Below are 21635 nucleotides of genomic sequence, written 5' to 3'. Positions count from 1 at the left end.
ATGTGGTCTTGAAGAGGACCCTTTTTTCTTTCATTTGGACTCGGTCTTGGACTTGGACTCGAAACTTTTGGACTTGGACTTGACTTGGACTCGAACCTCTTTGGACTCGGTCTTGACTCGGTCTCGACTAGTCCTGGACTTGGACTTGACTTGGACTCGACAAAGCCGGACTTGACTACAGCTCTAGGTATACCTTCTAATGTTTTGGTGGCAGGGACTGAGGCTAAACCTGAATTGGTTGTGACTTCATCTCAGCTATCAGGCCTGAGCTCTGCTGGGGCTGGTGAGAGCAATTTTAGGGCTGATTCAGTTGAAATGGGTGGAAGTGGCTACTTTTGTTACAAATGGCTTAGTTTCATTGGTGGGTAGTTCCATCCAGGTACCAGGTAAAATATTTAGGGACACAGGGGCATCTGATTATTTTATCTTGGAGTCTGTTTTGCCTTTTTCTACTGACTCGAGCACTGGGAACAATGTTTTAGTCCAAGGGATTGGGTTAAAAGTTGTATCTGTTACATTGAACAGGATTAATCTGCACTCTGATTTGGTACAGAGGGAAGTAACCATAACACTCCACCCTTCCTTACCTGTAGAGGGCATCCATCTCCTCTTGGGCAACAACCTGACTGGAGAGTGGGTCTGGCGTGATATACCGCCCCCTGTAATTGTTAAGAATATTGATGTTAGTCTCCAAAATCTGTCTTTACAGCTTGTGCAGTGACACGGCCTATGAGCTTGTGCCTCTGAAGATGATGTTTCTCAGGCTAGGGAGTTAAAGTATGTTGCTTTGTCTAAACTACCACCTCCCCTCTCTCACAGTGATTTTGTTGCAGCTCAAAAGGAGGATGCGACATTAAAAGATATGTTCGTTGGGGTGTTGCCACCTGAGGAGTTGCGCAATGCAGCAAGAGGTTATTTTGTTCAGGAGGGCTTGTTGATCTGGAAGTGGCCTTCTCACACTGACGAAGAGGTCGAGGACCCAGTGTTTCAAGTGGTAGTGCCATTTACAGTTTTTTTCAGTCGCTAACAAGCATTTGTCCAAGCAGTTGTCACATTTTCTAAACTCTAAACACAATTAGCACAGCATCTATCTATTGTGGCCATACCATTCACACATTTCATGTCGTTTTCACACAATATGGAGTCATTGAACACATTTCCACAATGCTTACATATTCTGAACAGACAAGCTATACCTCCCAACAAAATTATGGATCGTTTTTGTAGTATTTACAAATGTTAACATACAACATCCCACAATAGCAAAAAAAATGTTCCAAACCTTAGATACAGTATAAAAACCTCTGCTTCCGCGATGATATCAGTTCAAAAACAATATATCTTAGCTGATTTATGTTGTGTAAATTGGGCCAACCACAGCTGATTCCAATCTGGCTTAGACTCAATGGCAGGGCTTATTTTTTAGACAATAAACTTATACAATAAAAGGAGGACTTTTTAAGAGTGATGTTTTTGGAAACAGAAACAGAAAAAGAGAAACACTGTAATGTATGGACGAGGAAGAGTAAGAGCAAGGGGCCCAGGGAGAAGAGCAGGCCCAGTGAGAGGAGCAGGAGCAGTGAGAGGAGCAGGAAAAGTGAGAGGAGCAGTGAGAGGAGCAGTGAGAGATGCAGTGAGAGGAGCAGTGAGAGATGCAGTGATAGATGCAGTGAGAGGAGCAGGAGCAGTGAGAGATGCAGGAGAAGTGAGAGGAGCAGTGATAGATGCAGTGATAGATGCAGTGAGAGGAGCAGTGAGAGGAGCAGTGAGAGGAGCAGTGAGAGGAGCAGGAGAAGTGAGAGGAGCAGTGAGAGGAGCAGGAGCAGTGACAGGAGCAGTGAGAGATTGTTTTTATTTTACCCCCCCCCCCCCTCCTTTTTTATCTGGGCTTTTTGCTGTTGTTGTTTTTTTGTTCTGAATGCTCTTGTGTTTCATGGATATTTTGTTCACTGTAGGCAATACTGTCAAACCTGTTCTGTTCTATCATACTGTGTTTCTACTGTACTGCCTCCTGCAGTAAACTGTAAAGGGAAAAATAGCTTTTTACTGGAATGCTTTTGAATGTGAACATTACTGTACATTTGGACATACAGTTCCTAACCAAGAAATTTAGTGTAAAACAGTGAATTGCATGTTTTGCATGCAAATACCTGTAAAACTGAAACATAAAAGTCTATGCAGTTTTAGTAATGTCAACAATAGCCAGTATTTTGAAACCTGGTGTACTTTGATTGACTGCATTGTACCTTGTGAGGTGAAAACAAGTGTTATTCTTTGACAGAATAATTTAATTTTGAGTCAGATTTCCAGTGTTTTGGTAAAGTTGGTGTGTGCAGAGAAAGATGTGTTCTATTTTGAAATGAAGATTTAGTATATATTTAACAAAATGTGTTTTTGAGAAGAAAATTATCCATTTGGCCAATTGTGTTTTGTAGGTGTGAGTCTGTGTTAAGAGTTTAGAAAAAGTATCTGAAGTATGGTTAAGCGCTTGTTAGCGATTGAAAAAAACTGTAAGTTTAGAGTATTGGTCCTACAGGCAGCTCATGTGGATGTAGCTGGGCACTTGTGGGTAAGAAAGACCTATGACCAGCTTATGAAGTACTTTCTTGGCCTCGTCTAAAGAAGGAGGTGCCATGCTTCATTAAGACGTGTCATGTATGCCAGTTAATGGGGAAGCCTATTCAGATGTTAAAGCCAGCTCCACTTTACCCTGTTCCCGCTATAGGGAAACCATTTGACCATTTGTTAATTGTTTGTGTAGGACTATTGCCTCCATCTAAGTCTGGGTGTGTTTACATGCTGACGGTGATGTGTCAGTCTACCCGATACCCTGCTGCCTATGCTTTGCGTAAAGTCTCTACTAGATCTGTGGTGAAAGCCCTTTCACAGTTTATTTTCATCTTTGGTATCCCTCACACTATACAGAGTGATAAAGGCTCTTACTTTACGTCACGCATGTTTAGAGAGGTGCTTGAGCAGTTGCGTGTGAACATTAGCGTAGTTGCATTAATCACGTCCAGAGCCAAGGTGTTCAGTACTAGTTTGGCCCTAGTACTGTTCCCTGTGGAACTCCAGTTGACGTAAAGATAAAGTTGATAATTTTCATGATGATACTGTGATGATAAATGATCATTGCTTTCGAAATGAACACATGGGCCAACATAAAAGAGCACACTTCTTTTAGTTTATGATCTCAAATTGAAAATTATGTGATATTACTGGTTCCCATTTCTAATAAAAGTCATGCATTTTAAAGATATTAACTTTAATGTTTATTAGTTTTAATATGACATTTTATAATTATAGTGAAAAATAAGTGCACTTAAGTATACTTTTATAAAGTGTACTTATTGCGAAAATAATATAGCTACTTTAAAAGAAGAAACATAAGTGCAAATTAAATGATTTTTCACTGCTTAAATACATTGTATTTGTAATTAATTTCAAATGAATCACATATTAACGTTATATTAAAAGCAATAAGTTGAACTTTTGGGTGTTTTTTTTAAAACCACATAAGTGGGACTTTAGTATATTTTAAATGTACTTTGAAATATGGTAAACATGTACTTCGGATTAAGCAATTAATACGAAATAAAATATACTTCAATGTTATATATCTCTGGCAATGAAGTTGAAATTTTGTATATTTAAATAAAATAAAATAAAAATCTCTTAATTACCTAGTTACAATCAATGCAATGGAACCAAATGGAAAGCCCTCTACATTTATTAACAAAACAATTTTTAAAACAAATACTCAAAAATGTTTTGCTTATGCACAAGATAAACCCAACACTATACAAATTTACAACACTTTAACTCCTGGAGTTAAAGTCAAAAGAAGTTGAAGTCTGGAGAACAATGCAAAATCACTTGCATACAAAAGTACCTAATCTCGCCATCATAGAAAACATAATTCCGTAAGATGTGTAAGTCTCCTCAAAATGTCCACAAGGTCAAAATTTACTGATATTACTATCCCCATAGCATACAGAATTACTAACACACAAACACATACACACTTAATACAAAAAATAAATAAATAAAACATCAAGAAAATAATAATTCCATGTACAACAAATGAGACCTTATTGTAAAACATTACCAAACTGTGGTACTTGTACCCCTGGTTTCAGACTTGTCAGGCTTAAGACCAGCCCTGAACTAAAATGTAATTCTGGGTGATTTCATCTGAAAGAAAACTGCACTGACTGATCTTTAAAAATATCAGTGCTTTTGTTTTGTCTCAAGATGCACACCAGTAATGTTTTATGAAAGGCATGTTAATGAAAATGACTTAAATATCCGTATTGTCCTATGATCCTGGCGTAGTCTGTGAAACCATGCCATTAGTTCTCAAACCTTTACTAGCACCAACATTAAACAGGACCGAAAGTTTTCTTCTAAAATCTTACTCCAGCATTAGTGAATGCAAGTTTGACTAAATAAATAAATTAATTGATTAAAAACAACAACAACAACAAAAATAACTCCAAATGAACTTGCTGGAAAATGCTATCTGTTGCTATCAATGTCCCAGAAGCTGTCCATCGGCACTAAACCTCACATGTCATGAAGCTGCACACCATCTCTCCACATTCTGGAAATGGAAATGTTTCAAAGAGGCAGGAAAGTCAGAAAAAATAAAAAAACCTTAAGGAAAAAAAGGAAGAAAAAAACCAGAAGAACAACCATTGTTATAAAACATATCCAGTCATTATAAATGGTTCAGTTGAGTGAAAGCAATAGACACAATTGCAGTCCAAAGTTTTTAAACACCTTGTAGTCATGAGCGTAGGTTTGGTCTCAGCTCAGGTTTGGCAAAAAAAAACAAAAAAAAAACGGAATATTAAAATGTTTTTACTTTGGCCTTTGTATGTGGCAGAGAGACAGCCCTTGTAACTTACCGTCGGCGTCGACAACATGCCCGTGCACAAAAACCACCCGCTCACTGCTGCTAGTGCAAGCACAAAAGTAGTCCCGGCCCGCGCGTGTAGCCTGTTAGATACCCCGCCGCCAATCAAATTACGGCGTTTCTTGTACTGTCGTAGTCCTTGCCGTTAGAATCGATCCAAATAGTAGTGCAAAGATCCAAATAGCAGTTCAAAGGAGTTTGCTGAATATTGGTGGGGACAAATTTGTCATCTCAAAATGTTGATAGGCGGAGGTACCTATGTCGCCCCCTAAACCTACGCCCATGCTTGTAGTATCAGCAAAGTGTTAATAATTTAAGCAGTAAGAGAGTAGAGGGGTAGAATCATTAAACAATTACAAATACTGCTCTGATGAAGCAGTATATTCTAAAAGGTGTTTGTAAACTTTTGACCACATCTGCATAACCTAACAGATTAATTAACGTTACCTCAATCATCAGGGCAACATTGTAGTAGAATGCTGGGAGATCATGATCTTGCCTTACCAGCTTCCCTCACACGTCTTCATGAAGGACGTCCTTGTATTTACCATGGCTGGCACAAAAAAAGCTACTGTCCTCATCCTTTGGTTTGTTACCTGTAAAATATATGATGATTAGAGTGGCATCTGTAAATGAACAGGTGGGAATATATATCTTTATTAGCATTAACATTGCTAATACGTGGTTGATATATTGATTGTTACTGGTGGTTATAATATCTATTATGTACATTAAATATTACAAGATCGGATCTCTGAATTTTATTCAGTAGCATTAAATTTAATCTTAAATCGTGTAGTTAAAATAAAATATTGTATTTTCAAAAGATCACACTCTGATATCAGAATGCAGTCAGAGTTAAATTACGCAGTTAATTCACCTCCCGAGTTCATATAGCAATAACTGCCGCGTTACAGTGAAAGCCGCATGAATGGCAAGACTAAATTATGAATAATGAAAGCTTATATAAAGATTACTACTTACTTGATTCATCGTCTGCAGTACATAAAGTATCATCTGTAATCATTCAAATGTGGCGCTCCGTTGTTCTCTTCTTGTTTGTTCCTCACGCATCGCGATTACACAAACATGGCATACCTTGCATTTTCTCAAAACTCTGGATTAAGTAGTCCGGTGTCATGACGTAGTATTTTGGTGCATGGACATTAAACAAAAGAGACACTGCGTGGTTGCATATTATTTCAAGCTTTCCATTTCTTTTCAAGTTGAACTTATTCTAATTCATAGTGTAGTCCAAAGACTACATGGTTAGACTCATTCACCTGACTAAAAGTCATTTTAACAGTGCAGTGTAGCCTATAATAGAAACCAAATGCATGCTATTTGAATGCTATTTAATTTGGTTTAGATTTGTTAAACTTTTGCTTGCAATCAAAGCACTTAAATGTGTGTTTAAGAAAAGTCTCTTTAAGACAAGTCTTGTCATTCGGCGGTCCATCTTTGAAACGCCTCTCGGGCATCCAAGTACAGCTCATATCTCTTTGGATGGGGTAACATCAAATGAGTGAACTTATTTAAAACACAATAAAATCATAATTATGTCAAATGAAATTTTAAGTAATAGTTAATTATACATTACCATGAAGTTTTTTTTAAGTACTCTCTTTAAGTACACAGTGGCCTTTAATTTAAATTATATCATATTATCTGCAAGCTGCACCTTTTTAAAAAGTATACTTTTGAGATTTCAAGTACAAAAAAGTACACTTTTAAAACAATTAAGCCCACTTCTTTTTCACAAGGGATTTTTAACAGGTGGGCTGTTTCCGCTAATATTTGTTTTGACATATAAAACATATAAAAATTGTCCTCTTACAGGGTTTGACCTTTTAATGTTTTGTAATGCGAAATTACACTTGGCCCAACAAATCCCTATAATCCACCTCTCTCCTAAAACTCGTCTGTGTCTAGAATATTCTCCACATGGAGGCGTCATGATGCCATGCAGATGATGAACCAAGATTTTATACCCATTATTTAAACTCTATATAAATTAAAAACAGGAATATATATATATATATATATATATATATATATATATATATATATATATATATATATATATATATATATATATATATATATATATATTACATTTAGCTTGTAATGTAATTTTATTTCAAGTACTATTTTTAAGTATAAAAACATAGGATGTTCTATAATGTATTATTTGTAATGGATATTTATGAATATTTTACGTTTATGCATAATTTTGCGATTTATTTTTAAGTAGCATGAAAAGGTAAAAAACAATATGAATAATTTGATCTAATTTGAAGTCTACTTCGATGTGGTGAGTCATTAGCTGTAGACATCAGAGCACGTTTAAACTCCTCCTCATTTCCTGCCACGGTCGTTTGGAAGTTCATGGGCTGTGCGTAAAAGTTCGGCTTCACTATAAGTATGGATCCTAATTCTTCTCTGCTGTGATATTTGGTTTTCTTTAAATTAAAATTTACTCCCCAGAAAAAAATAAAATAAAAAGATGGCTCAAAATCTTAGTTCCGATTGCCATGAGCAGTCCACTGTCTCTGGTGGATCTCCTACAACAACTGCGTTCATGTTTTCCGCCGGCGTCCTTGGGAACGTGGTGGCCTTAATTCTGTTGGAAATACGGCGGAGGAAGCAATCCGCATCCTTGTTCCAAGTCCTGGTCACATCTTTGGTGTTCACGGATTTGCTCGGGACTTTCTCCGTCAGTCCCGTGGTTTTAACCGCGTACTTGAGAAATGAATCTTTGCTCGGGATGAGTGAAAACCGTTTGGTTTGCGGACACTTTGGATTCTCCATGACTTTTTTCAGTCTGGTCACTCTCGCCATTCTCCTCTTCATGGCAGTGGAGCGCTGGCTCTCCATCGGACATCCTTACTGTTACGAGAAGCGCATGAGTAAACGCTGCGGGTACATCACCATCGCGCTCATATACCTGGTGTGCGCTCTTTTCAGCGGCACACCTTTCCTCGGATTTGGGAAGTTTGTTCAGCACTGTCCCGGAACGTGGTGCTTCATTGAGACGCACACGTCTGCGACAAAGCACAAAGTGTTCAATATCATCTACGCGTCTTGTTTGCTCCTCATGATAGTGTTCACGGTTTTGTGCAACGCGTCCGTCATCTATCATCTTTCCCTCATGTACCGAAGACGCAAGGCGCACCGGGGCTCCGTCCCGCGGCAGAGAGGACTCAAGAAGCCTCGGTCCATCGCGAAGGAGGTTGAACATCTGGTGCTGCTCGGGGTCATGACAATGGCGTTCGTCATCTGCTCTCTTCCTCTCGTGGTAAGGCTTGTCCAAATTCTTTCAAACTTCACTTCTGCATGAGTGTCCATGTTCCAGATAGTGTACTCATTTCTCAACAGTAACAAGTGTAACTGTGTTTTTAAGTATAGCTATTTGTTAATGCACACGAACGTTTCTGTAAATGTGCCAGAAATGGGTTATTTTTCATCTAGGCCTAAACAGAATGTGCAAAAGACACATAAAAAGCAAGCAAAGCATCTTAAAACGACAAAAGTCTTTCATATTTATTGTTGAACATGTTTTATGTTTACTTTAATTAACTAGTAGGCTATGAACAACATATTCTTTTACATAATAACATCTTTTCATTTGTACTTTGCTACTAGTTACAATAGTAATAAATAAGTTTTATTATTTGTATTTATTTATTGGACATTTTCAGGTGTGGTACTGTATGTATTCCCGTTTTCATATTACTATTGTTTAGCCATGCACTATTGCAAGATAAACAATGCCTAGTGAATTGAAAAATAAACTGTTGGATTACTTCGTAGTGATATAAAAGTAGGTATTAGTAATTTAAAATAATTTTTTACACTGAAGGCACACTTAAAAATAGCATTGCATTTGACTAAATATTGAACCAAGTTACATTTATTATCATGACAAACATGGCAGATTACTAGGGTTTTATTTGTTATTAGAAACACTATTCAAAATGTATTTTAGCAGCTTCACAAAATGTTCACCGTGTAACATGTTTTTGTTTATACTTCAATATTTTGATTTACTGTTTATGCACAAAGTACAGTTCCACACTGTGCTCTTTTCTCCGCAGATTCAAGTGTACTTCAACACTTGCTGCAAAGAAGCTCATCAGAAATATGATCGCATACCCCTTCTTTTAGTATCGGCCAACCCCATCATAGACCCCTGGGTCTTCATCATCCTCAGTCCCCCAATACCTCGTCTCCTCTGGGACAAGATGTGCAAGAAGACACAGTTCAAACCCACGCAGGAGAAGGTCCATAGCATCTCTCCCGTCCTGTATCAGTCAAAGCCACATGGAGATTCAGAAGGAGGCAGCGCGGTGGAAGTATACACAGGGATTCCTGGAACTGCTGGCTCCTGATCTCTAAAGCCTCTTTTTGTTTGGGAAAGATTGTGGAGTGATTGCTCACTCATATAATGAAAATAACAGAGACTGAAGATCCACGTCACTGGATAACTGACCAGATAGATCTAAGACCTGAGGATGAAAACGATGGGTGCTGCTGCATCTATAACATCATGGAGAATATAACAGGGTATATACTCTTTTTTTTTAGCAAAGTAAACTTATTTATTGCCTTTATTTATGGAGATTAAAACATTTTTGTACATCGGAAGGAAAATAAGTGTTTCTTTATCAGCAGGAAATCTAATGGTAAATCGAAATAAATATTTACAGGCTGAAATGAAGAGCTGTATACTTCCTGTTTCAACTTCGTGGGGAATGCGGTTGACATTCTTTGTGTGGCTTCACGCCATATCAGTTTTGCTTTCTGCGTTCTTTTGCAAATGTATGCAGGACTGAATCATGTCATAGTAAGTCGGTTCATTTTGAAAGAGCTCAACAGCTTGACTGAACGTTGCAAAAGTCCCATGACTGAAGACAGTCATTTAGAGGGAAGATGAAGCAGACTGAACTGAGGAAATCAACATGTTTGGATCAGTCTGTTTAGCAATGTCTTGATGATATTGATATTTACACTGTGAATATATTGAGGTTACAAGATGGTTTTAAAGTAATGCAATAGTCAGGAAATCTCAGTATTGATAAAATCACCATGTTACATGCACGATAAACACAACACATTTTGTTTTCTTGGTGTTGGTAGATTTTCATTCATGCATTTGGCAGATGCTTTCATTCAAAGAGCCAACAACATTTGTAATGCACAATTTATGCTTTATTAGACAAATGGATAAGGATAATATGATGGCCTTCTTAGAAATCCTAAACAAATTCTTTACAGTTATATTCAGACCTATATAGAAATATAAATGTCTGTTGTAATATGAGGAAAAGTAGTTTCTATGTAGTTATTAAAAGTGTAACATCATCAGTTTGATAAAGAGCTATGGAATAATTTTGAGAAATAAAACACAGCCATACAAATGGAAATACAAACCAATTGACTCCAATGTTGTTTGGTTCCTCAACATTCTTCAAATATCTTCTTTTGTGTTCTGCAGTAGAAAGACAGGTTAGGACCATAAAAGATGACAGATTTCTTATTTTTAAATGGACTTTACCTTTATAAGCATTTTAGTGATAATTTCTGATTCATTTTAAAGTGCAAATGTTTGAAACCATAGACGTTATGGGATTATTTAGTCCCACACTCTTAAAATAAGCTTTCAAAAAGGTTTGCAATGAAACAACCATTGTATGTTGTATGAACAGTCTTTAAAATAACAATTTCTTTCTAAATAAATAAATACTTTTCTTTAATAATCTGAAGAACGGTTTCCCACAATAAAGAACCCTGAAAGATTACAATGATGAACCATCAATGCCAACAACGATCCTTTATTTTTAAAGGGATATTCCACCCCAACATGACAATTTTGTCATAAATCACTTACCCCCATGTCGTTAAAAACCCGTAAAAGCTTTGTTCATCTTCAGAACACAATTTAAGATGTTTTGGATGAACACGGGTTATGCAAATCTTCCCACGTCGTGATGTAGAGATGTTGAACGAGCCGTTTTAGGGGGGAGTGTTTGACTCTTAACTTTTATAATACATATCTCTTTGGATTTGAGAGTTTAGTCTTTGCAACTTTACAGATCTTCTTTATGCGCCAAGAGCTTGTAACACTCCAAAGAGAAAGGAAAACTTGAAATTGCATCATAAGACCCCTTTTAAGAGTGGCTGTCTCTAGAACACTTGAAAGCAGTAATGTTTATCGACAGGATCACTGGAAATGTTCATTCTGCCTCTTGAGCAACACTATTACTCTTTTATGACCCCTAATCAGATGAATGTATAGCTCTAGATGCGGAGTTGAGTCTAGCAGATCTTTGAGTCATCATACATGACCTTTCACAGTATAACTTGACAGAATGTCATTTTAATGGCAGTGATTGATTCTTTCCATCAGTTCACTTCCTCTAGTGGTTTTGGTTTTATAGTTTTCACATGCAGAACTTGGCATTCATCTCCAGAACTATGACAGATATTCTCTGAAAAGGCACTTTCTGGTTTATGAGAATTAATTCCATTACAGTGACAGAATCAAACTTGCACATCTGCTATTTTACAGCCACTGTTATGCTTTGTCGACTAAATAATGACCTGGGAAACGCAGAGGTTGCTTAAGCGGTTCTGTTGTTTCCCACAATACACATCAGCTTGCGTCTAAAACACATGTTATTCATTGCAGGTAATTTCCTGATTTGAGTTTAATCTTTTCTGCATGTTGTTTTTTGTTTCATTTTTTATTGCAATAGTGAAACAGTGACTCTCAGACTAATGAAAAAGTAATGGGTGTCCTGTTGTATTCCCAAACATTTAGAAAATATGCCCACACTGTGCTGATACTGAAACCAAAAAAATGTGAAAAATAAAAACAAATACAAAATAAACAAGTGGTAAGTAAGCGTTTATTTATTTATTGTGAAACTTTTTACAAACATACTAAATGAGAAACACATTTAAGACATTTTAAAATGATAAACAAGTTAAAGACAAATTTAACAACAGCCAAGCCTTTATGGAGGAGAAAATAAATAAATAAATGAATAAATATTAAATTGTAAATATGGTTCAGTTCATGTTATGAGTTAAATATACATTAAGGCTGCCACAAAGTCATTATTAAACGTTTGAGATGAAGTTTGCGAGGGTGTTTCAGTGAGAAAACGTCAGATGGAATGAATGTAATAAGATGTAACATCTGTATTGATGATACATTTATTGAAATTTTTTCACAATAAAACTTAAGGAGCAAATACAAAATACAACAGTATTGTAAAAGAATTGAATGATAGGATATATAACAATTCAATTAACAGCACTTAATAAATAAATAAATCAATCAAAGCAAACACGGACTGAAACACATTCTTCATTTATCATTTTAGTTTAAAAATCTTGCTGAAATGGTCGCCATCTTGCAATCATTAAATTCATAATTACAAATTTACCACGAGAAATTGAATGCACCAACAAACTCAGCACTAAAGCACACTAGATGTATGCAAATGCATTATTTCAAGGATTATATCTACTTATTTATTACTGAGATTTCCTTTAAAAAATAAAAATAAACAAGAATGGTACAATACATTCTTAGCTTCACCAAAGTACTCTTTGAACATAGTGAAATAATGGTGTATATATTTTTATTAACTAACAATTTTTTTTTTTGTCTTTGCTTTTTGACGTCGTCTTTCTCTCTGTGTGGCTCCAGAAGTCATTAACATCCTCCAATGCACTGTGATCACACTGAGACAGGGCTAGTGTTCTGAAGAGCATGTGTTGTCATATGACTCATTCACACGAACTGAGGAAATATCACCTCAAAATGCAAAAACAACACTGATTAAAGATTGCATGACAGCAGTACACACTGAATAACGACCTGTTGAAAGGTATAGCCAAAAAAAAAAAAAAAAAATCCATTTAGTAACTGTGAAATATTCTAGAATTAAGAGAAGAGGTTTCTGTAACCCAAATTGAATTTGTGCTCACAGAACTCCACGCAAAGCTCTAAAGACTTTCACCGAATTTAAACATGCGTCATTAAACAAGTGTGTTTGCTTCTGAAATGTGTTGACCTTTATTGCACTCTCAAGTAAACAGTAGCTTTATCAGCAATGTTTTTTTTTTGCATTAATCTCAGATTTCCACCAAAATTATTACAAGTTAAAATAACTGATTGGTTTTTAAATTGAATCATAAAATGTTTTAAATAGTTACATTTAAATATAATTGTTAGATCAAATCCTGGTTGAGCTTTACAAAATGACTGATCCCTTTGTTTACTAGCTATTTAAACCATGATATGTCAAATTATCTTACAGTGGGCTATATTATGTAAAATAAATAACTGCAGTATTATATGTAGTTTGCAATGACAAACTTGTTCTAGGTTGTTTCTCACATCCGTACTTAAAAGATCATATCACAAAACCAGCCTTGCAGGTGAACTGTGGTAAAGCATGCAGTGGTGTACACACACACACACACAAACACAGACTCAAAACTTAGCATCATGTGAGGAAGCGAACCCACACACACACAGAGAGAGAAAGACAGAAAGAGAGATGACAATCAGTAAACCAGTGAACTTGATTTAAACAACCAAGCACTTGAAATCAGAAGGAACATAAAAACATGAGCACATCATTAAAGTAAACTGAAAAGGTGAGGAAACATTCCTGAAAAGCAAGAAGGAAACAGCAGAGATAGATTTTTCCTGATGAAATTCTAGGATTAGTCTCAACATTTAATTACAGCAGATGTAGGGATGTAGAATATGGTCATGCAAAATAAATATGCTTTATAAGTACTAATAAACAGCCAGTATGTTAATAACAGACATGCTAATATCCAGTTAGTTAATTGTGAGAATTGGTACACTGAAAAAAGTGCAACAGCCCTGTCATTACTCTAAAGCACATTTTATACTTAATCTGACTTAAATTATTTAATTTTCTGTCTTGTTCTTGAGCTTAAGTAAATTATTTACTTTAATTTAAAGTAAATCTAAGTTTTGTTGGTTTAATTTAAACTATTTGCTACCCATCAAATCAATAATTTTGCGTTCTGTGTAAACCACGTGACCACTGACGTAATCGAGGTTGGGTTTGAGAATTTTACGATCGACGGCCATCTTGTTTCCCCTCACATCCTGCGGCTGGCAGCAGTTCCACAATATCGGTGAGTAACTATACAAAATGCTTTAATTTACTGTAACTGCATCTGATAAATATGTAACGTTATATGATGCGTTTGAATAAGTTAACTGTTTTATGGGTGTGTTTTGTCACATGTACATACACCCACGCATCTTTAATTGGGCGGATTGCATGAAGTTACTGACACGTTAGAGTGAGCAAAGAATCATGGATCAATGAAAAATTAAGAGCTTGATTATTTTAAAACCGCTTTTAGCCGCGAAACAGAACTGAAATCGTTAATCCCACAACGGCTTTCTGTGCTTGTACACCGGAGGCACGCGCACGAGACCCACAGCGTCAGCACTGTCTCCTGCCGTTTGAATATTAAAATATATACACAAAATATGTCGAAAATGTCCGTCTTAATTAGCTTAAACATAACACAGTGACTTATGAATTAAGAGAGTGTAAACTTTTGGGAGTACATTAGATTTGAGTCAATACACTGAAAAAAAGTGCACATGGCATGTCATTACTCTAAAGAAGTCGTTATAACGTTACTTGATCTAACTCAAAACATTACATTTTCTGTCTAGCCATCAGTGTTATGTAAATATTTGGTCAATTTAAAATTAAAAGAATGTATTGTTAGTGTAAAATATACATTTCTGTAAATTGAAATTTAAAATATTGGTTCCCATTGTCACGTGATTTATAACGTAATCCGTGGTCATGCGTGAGGACGTTCAGCATTCTTGTTAAACCCATAGACAGTAAAAGAAATGGACACAGCGACCCCATTGGAACTCAATTGAGACAAATGAAGCCCAGTTTTAGCGTTTTTTAGCACTTCCGTTTCTGACGCGCAGACTCAAACGAAGCTTGAAGACGTCAGCAACCTGTCTGCCAGATGTAAATCTTCTAGTAGCTGTGCGTGCAAACTGCCATCGTTAATCTTGCAGAGACGGCGAGCTTGAGCGGGGAGTTCTTTGACGTGAGTGAGCAGGAGTAAGTATTCTGATTAATTATTTTGTATAGTATTTTAAAATGTAACGCCAGTACGCCATATTAAGTTAATTGTCTGCGAGCTTCTCCTCCTGTCTGTACGGTAATGCGACAGAGAGCCGAGTGGTTATGACGCAATCGTTAGCCTATTTTTTACAAAAACTGTTTATACGGGGCCATAATGTAACATAGAAGGTAATGGAGCCCTTTATACATTGTCGTGTATCTTTAGAAATAAATAATGGACAAACAGAGTCTTTAAACGCCTCAGATGTAAAGTTATTCGCTGTCAAAGTGACGCCAAAATGAATGGGAGTCAATGGGAATGCTAACGCAAGTGAAGTTCTGCTAAAAGATGGCAGCCCCCACCCGACTTCAACTTCCGGTCGAGTTCCTTGCCCCTTGGTTAAACCGCATGGATGAACTCGGCGTGGTAAAACGTGAATAAAGAAAATTGGTAAGTAATTTTAAACGTACATCTGGGCCGTATTATTAAAATTATACGTGTATGATTTCATAAAATGTTATGTTTTACTGGTGTTTTACATACGGTTAGTATTAACGTAACGTTACTAGTTTGACTGCTCTAAATCGTTTAGAAGGTTTACACGTTTCCCTCATTACAATGTTAAACCGAGTGGAAATAAAATAATACAAGAAAACTGCTTCAGGTGAGATGGATTGATATTGAAACGTAGTATAAAGACTGTTTCGGGTATGCTGGAGTGCGATACTGTACTGCTAACGTTACATGTATAAAGTACATGCACGCTTCAGACACTTGTATAGACTTAACGTTTTTATGAAGGTATATATTATGATGATTTTTATTGATTTATGAAACTCATGTTCGCAAGTTATTCGCTCTGCCTACTTGTATGGTCTCTCATTCATGATTAACATTAGCTTTACATGAAGGCCCAAACACATGTCTTTAGTGACATGCCTAAACACTTATTTTAACTTATTGTGTCGACCAGCATACTCGCAAATAAGTGATCTGTTTATGTGAGCCAGGTGGTTAATTCATTTTGTCTTTTGTAGGACGGGGTACTGCTGAACAACAATTAGGACAGGTTTTGAATAATCCAGTCACATGAAAAACGTAAGTAATTTGCACCATTTAATTTTTGCTTTGGAGGATAAGTTTTGTTATTTATCTTTCTTCTCTCCTATGCTCTACCTCACCATTCTCATTGGCAAGTAACTCAATGTGAAAATGTCTTGGATGCCCTAATTATATGTTTTGTTGTTTAATGCATTGTGTGCATATGTCTTTTACAACTAGTCCTCAAAGTAAATTTTTTTTTTTTTTTCAGAAGTCTATTTTCTGTTTCTCTTTCTTACAGATTAATGCAGAATTTTTTCGCATCACGACCTTACCTCTACAATCAAGATTTATGGCCTCTTTGGACAGACAGACAGCTCTCAGCTTCTCCAGGTTATTAGGAGCAAAGGTGGAGCCCTCCGTGAGAAAACTAAGGACACTATTAAAGTTATGGATCAGGTATTGGTTACATGCAAACAAATTTGCTTGTGGCGATCAATTTAGTAGTGTATTGGTCTAATAAAAACAATACATCTTGAACATTTTGTAGAGTTTGGACATAGACATCAGAAGAGAGTGCCTGCTGAAGTGCCTGATCACATACCTTGGTGAAGATGCAAGCTGTCTGATCAAAGAATACCAGGTAATATAGACAATGTAAACTACTGAAATATTCTACAACCATGTTTGCCTTAAAGTTATATTTCACTACCAAATCAACATTTCCCTATGTTTTACTCGCCCTCAAAGCATCCTAACTAAATTTCGATTTGGTAGTGACATATCACTTTATAGTTAAATTACTAAATTGTGTTATCATTTACACATCAGCCTGTGTGACTTTCTTCCACGAATATGTCTGTGATTATCTACAATGGTCAACACATTGTACGAGCGTTTGCTTGTACAAAGTGTTTAAAAGCATTTTCAAAGCTAAAGAAAGTGTAAAAGTACATCTTCACCCAAAAATTTTCATCACTTACTCTACTCTTGTAATAAGCCGTTTACATTTTATTTTTATGCTGGACACAAATGAAGGTATTTGAATGAAAGTTAGCAACAGACGTTTGGGCTCTACATTGACCTCCATAGTAGGAAAGCTAAATAAATTTTGGAATTTTCAGATGAAGGGATATTTTTTGTTATTATTATTTTTTTTTCACATTCCCTCAATTTACTCTCTCCTATATTTTTAGGCTGACCAGAGGGAGGAAGCAGAGAGAGAATTTGAAAAGACCACCATGGCGTTTTTTGTGATCCGTGAAACTGATGCTCTTAGTCTTGCACTGGACATTTCCATTGTCATTGACGGTGTGGAAGTACTCAATTAATTGCCCTCTGTTGCATGTGCCTGTGCATGTGTATTTGTATCAGGATGTTATTATGATAAAATAAACTGTCAAATGTTTGATGCTTGAAGTCATTCATCTTAGTTGATAAAATTACACATTCTGAAAGTAATTTTTGTTTTCATATTACATCAATGTTTTAAATTGTATTTGTTTGGATATTTGGTTAGATAGAAAGTAAAATAATTAAGTTAATACAAAGAAAAAACATTAAGACAAAGTATAATTTGAGATCTCATTAAACTTAAAAATATTATTTGATTCAAAGATACTTTTTGCTTTGGCTAAGTAATAGATAGTTAATTCTTTTCAAAGTAAAAATTTTAAGTTGATAAAAAGTAAAGTAATTAGATGTAACAAGTTGACGCAATTTTTTTACTTTGATCCAATGAAACACTTTTATTAGAATACTGAAAAAGTATCACACAAAATGTGATCAAACATTATTAATATTTGTGGAGCAAATCGGTGTAAAAAACGATTTTCGTTATGTCGAGATAACGAGAAAGTTAAGTCGTTATAACGAGAAGACAAAAATGAAAATAATTATAATGCATGGCGGCTTAGAACTTCCATAGTGTATTAGAATGATACCCAAACTTTTGACCAGTAGTGCATTTCTAAAGGGTTAAAGTCGGTGGGATTAAAATAAATACAAAATAAATAAAAATAATGCAATTCAGTCAAGCTGTAATCTGTTGTTTTCATAGCCGAAAGCTTCCATTAATTTTGTTTATATGCTGAGTGGATAAGTTAAAACCCTTAAAACTAGGTTACGTTGTAACTTACGGACAGCTAACGCAACCAGCCCCAGATTTCCCCTAAAATCAGAGCAAAACAATCTATCTAGGCCTGCTAGTGTTTTAGACATTCTTAGTTGTTATAACCTTCATTATGACCAAACTGAAATGTCTTGGTTCCCACAGAGACCAAGTGTTTAGCATGTCTAAGTGAAAACAGCTGTGTTTACTCTGGAACTATGCTGTCTTCTGAGCAGCCTTTAGCATCACAAATCTTCACTGTTCACAGTGGCTGTCTGTCCTTTCTTCTGAACACACAAATACCCAGGGGTGGACATTTATGAACTACATTTACTTGATCACTGTCCTTAAGTACACTTTTTTGTGTATCTGTACTTTAACTGAGTAACAATTTTTTCTCGAAACTTATGACTTTAACTTCACTATATTTGAAAGACACAACTTTTGATGTATTCAGAGAGCTCTCTGACCCTCCACAGAGAGCAAGGATCCTTACACGATCAATGTTTAGAAACGTTGAGAGGACAACTTTTAGATAGTCCACGTGACATTAATGGTTCAACCGTAATTGTTTAACAAAGCTACAAGAATACATTTTGTGTGCAAAAAATAATAATTATAATAATGACTTTATTCAAATTAGTTTTTTTTTAATTACTTCATAAAATAATAATAATAACACATAACAAAAACACTGTTGTCCTCCTCTCCATTCATGTAGTTAATCGTTTTGATGATGATTTTACTGTCATGACAGGAGGATAAATAATCACATATTTTGCTGGAGTTTTCTCAGAGCTCAACATAACTTCTTTGTTTCTTCTTTCTTTGAAACAGATGTTGTAATTTCTTTGTAAAGGAGATACATTTAGACATGATTCGACCACTGGGAAATGTAATCCCTTGATTGTGAGTGAGAAACAAATCTCAAAAGCTTCTTTCAATCAGGATACAAATTATGGTCTGTGTTTGCTGGCTCACCACTGTAAACATGCTCCTTTACTCTCATTAAACCTAATATAAACAGTACGCAGCATTCATAGAAAATGCTTGCCACATAACAATCAAGTCTCTCATTTAATTCAATATATTCAATAGATAAATAAAACACAAGTAAGCCAGTTATTTAACTGTTAAACTCTTATTAGATAAGATAACCCAAATAATATGAGAACTTCATGCATCACATGGTTCATTGGAATGGAAGTGTGAAATCTGGAATATGTCAATGGGCATGAGGCCAGTTTGTGCTCAGAATGCTGCCCAATGCACTTTCCTTTATGGCTTCATCAGCAATGCCACAAACTGTGATTATCTTAGGAATTAACACAGCCATGTGTTCTGTGAGCCTTCCATTGCTGGAACTGCAGGGCATTATAACATGAACAACGTCACAATCGTTTTATTTAAAGCTTTTTTTTGTGTTATTATGTGGGATTTGTTTGTCTATTCTCTATTTTTCCATTTCCATTATGTTGCAACTTGTGTTCACTTTGTTGCGGCTTGTCTCCATTTTGTTACTCCTTGTTTCCATTGTATTGCATCTTGTCACCATTGTTTCGCGGCTTGTCTCTGTTGTGTTGCAGCTTGTCTCCATTGTGTTGTGGCTTGTATCGGTTATGTTGTGGCTTCTCTCCATTGTGTTGGGATTGTTTCGGTTATGTTGTGGCTTCTCTCCATTGTGTTGGGATTGTTTCGGTTATGTTGTGGCTTGTTTCCATTGTGTTGGGATTGTTTTGGTTATGTTGTGGCTTGTTTCCATTGTGTTGCGGCTTGTCTCCATTGTGTTGGGATTGTTTCGGTTATGTTGTGGCTTCTCTCCATTGTGTTGGGATTGTTTCGGTTATGTTGTGGCTTGTTTCCATTGTGTTGGGATTGTTTTGGTTATGTTGTGGCTTGTTTCCATTGTGTTGCGGCTTGTCTCCATTGTGTTGGGATTGTTTCGGTTATGTTGTGCATTGTTTCCATTGTGTTGCGGCTTGACTCCATTGTGTGGTGGCTTGTCTCCATTGTGTTACTCCTTTTTTCCATTGAGCTGTGGCTTGTTTCCATTGTGTTGTGCTAATTCCTGTGTTATGAGTATCCATTGTGTTGCAACTTGTTTTGCTTGTCTCCATTGTGTTGCGGCTTGTTTCCATTGTTTTGTGACTTCTTTTGCTTGTCTCCATTGTATTGTGGCTTGTCTCCATTGTGTTGTAGCTTGTTTACATTGTGTTGTGCTAATTTCTTTGTGTTGAGACTTGCTTCCACTGTGTTGCTACTTGTTTCACTTGTTTCTATTGTGTTGTGGCTTGTGTATATTGTGTTTCAGCTTGTCTTCATTGTGTTGCAACTTTTTTTCATTGTGTTGTGGCTTGTACATATTGCGTTTCAGCTAGTCTTCATTGTGTTGCGGCTTGTTTTCATTGTGTTGTGGCTTGTCTCCATTTTGTAGCAGCTTGTCTCCATTGTGTTGGGGCTTGTCTCAGTTGTGTTGCGACTTGTCTCCATTGTGTTGTGGCTTGTCTATATTGTGTAGCGTATCAGACCCGAACCAGACAAATTAAAGATTCGATCGGGAGCATGGTTGACACATGAGATGAATTCCACAGAAAGGCAACATGATGTTGTAAATCAACTTCTAGCACCACATTCTGAAGCAAGATAACCAACCAACTTTTTCACAGAACAAACAGAACAGCTAATTGTTTCCATTAGAACAACTATTGACTATGTCAATTCAGAGAAGAGATTATCAAATTTGGGGCAAGTAATCCAGATTGATGGTCAAAGAGATGCACAGCCTGACCATCACATGTAAACCCATGATAGAAGACAAGAACCAGACTGAAATTCCTTTAAGGGGACCTTTTAAACTCTTGTCTCCACAGAATGTCCTTATGTTAACGAATGGCACAGAAACTGTCTTTTACAGATGTAGATGCACCAAAATGAACTCAAAAAGACTTCTAAACGAATACCAGTCCATTGCTTGACTCCATATCATATATGTAACCCACACATTTAACTATCATTTTTTCTAATCGCTTATAGGTTATGTCTTTTTAATAACTATTGAAAGGCTTAAGGATTCATAATTATGTTTAGTATGTATGTGTTAGAATCTTCTAGCTTGAAACATTTCTGACCATCAGTTATTTGTCAAATGTATCATATTTTTGTTATAGGAATTATGTGCAAAATTATACCCTGCAAGAGCGGGAAAATTCTGACCACGTGATTGATAAGATAACATATGATTTATCTATGGGGGTGGAGAAACATCGCAACACCCCGAGCAAAGACAATATCTAATTGGTCAAGACAGCATTTGAGGTGTGGCCGAAAGGCCAGTTTAAATGCTCAGGACACCATCAACTCAAATACTCAGGACACCATGTTGCGGCTTGTTTATATTGTGTT

General features: G+C 36.1%; 1 protein-coding gene and 2 long non-coding RNA genes across 7 annotated transcripts; 2 read left to right on the top strand and 1 right to left on the bottom strand.

Moving 5' to 3' along the window:
• Window positions 1–3714: 3714 nt before the first annotated feature.
• On the bottom strand, window positions 3715–6950 carry LOC127984297 (uncharacterized). Of its 2 annotated transcripts, XR_008160568.1 has the most exons (3): window positions 5903–6950; window positions 5366–5514; window positions 3715–4656 (listed from the first exon to the last, which is right to left on the bottom strand). It is a non-coding gene; the product is annotated as an uncharacterized LOC127984297 (long non-coding RNA). The 2 variants fall into 2 exon arrangements; XR_008160567.1 differs by having other exon boundaries at window positions 5366–6950.
• A 352-nt stretch (window positions 6951–7302) lies between these two features.
• ptger2b (prostaglandin E receptor 2b (subtype EP2)) lies at window positions 7303–13286 on the top strand. The gene is made up of 2 exons (XM_052585541.1): window positions 7303–8216; window positions 9016–13286. The coding sequence occupies exons 1-2, from the start codon at window positions 7425–7427 to the stop codon at window positions 9307–9309; spliced, it is 1086 nt and encodes a 361-aa protein (XP_052441501.1). The 5' UTR covers window positions 7303–7424; the 3' UTR covers window positions 9310–13286.
• A 732-nt stretch (window positions 13287–14018) lies between these two features.
• On the top strand, window positions 14019–17531 carry LOC127983614 (uncharacterized). 4 transcript variants are annotated; one of them, XR_008160461.1, is made up of 5 exons: window positions 14019–14110; window positions 16120–16180; window positions 16425–16582; window positions 16674–16766; window positions 17320–17531. It is a non-coding gene; the product is annotated as an uncharacterized LOC127983614 (long non-coding RNA). The 4 variants fall into 4 exon arrangements; XR_008160463.1 differs by having other exon boundaries at window positions 14082–14110; window positions 16395–16582; XR_008160462.1 differs by lacking the exon at window positions 14019–14110 and adding an exon at window positions 15481–15532.
• The last annotated feature ends 4104 nt before the right edge of the window (window positions 17532–21635 follow it).

Source organism: Carassius gibelio, chromosome B20 (assembly GCF_023724105.1).
Source record: "Carassius gibelio isolate Cgi1373 ecotype wild population from Czech Republic chromosome B20, carGib1.2-hapl.c, whole genome shotgun sequence".
Classification (NCBI taxonomy): domain Eukaryota; kingdom Metazoa; phylum Chordata; class Actinopteri; order Cypriniformes; family Cyprinidae; genus Carassius; species Carassius gibelio.
The sequence above is the reverse complement of the archived record's forward strand: the minus strand, read 5'-3'. Positions and strand labels throughout refer to the sequence as shown.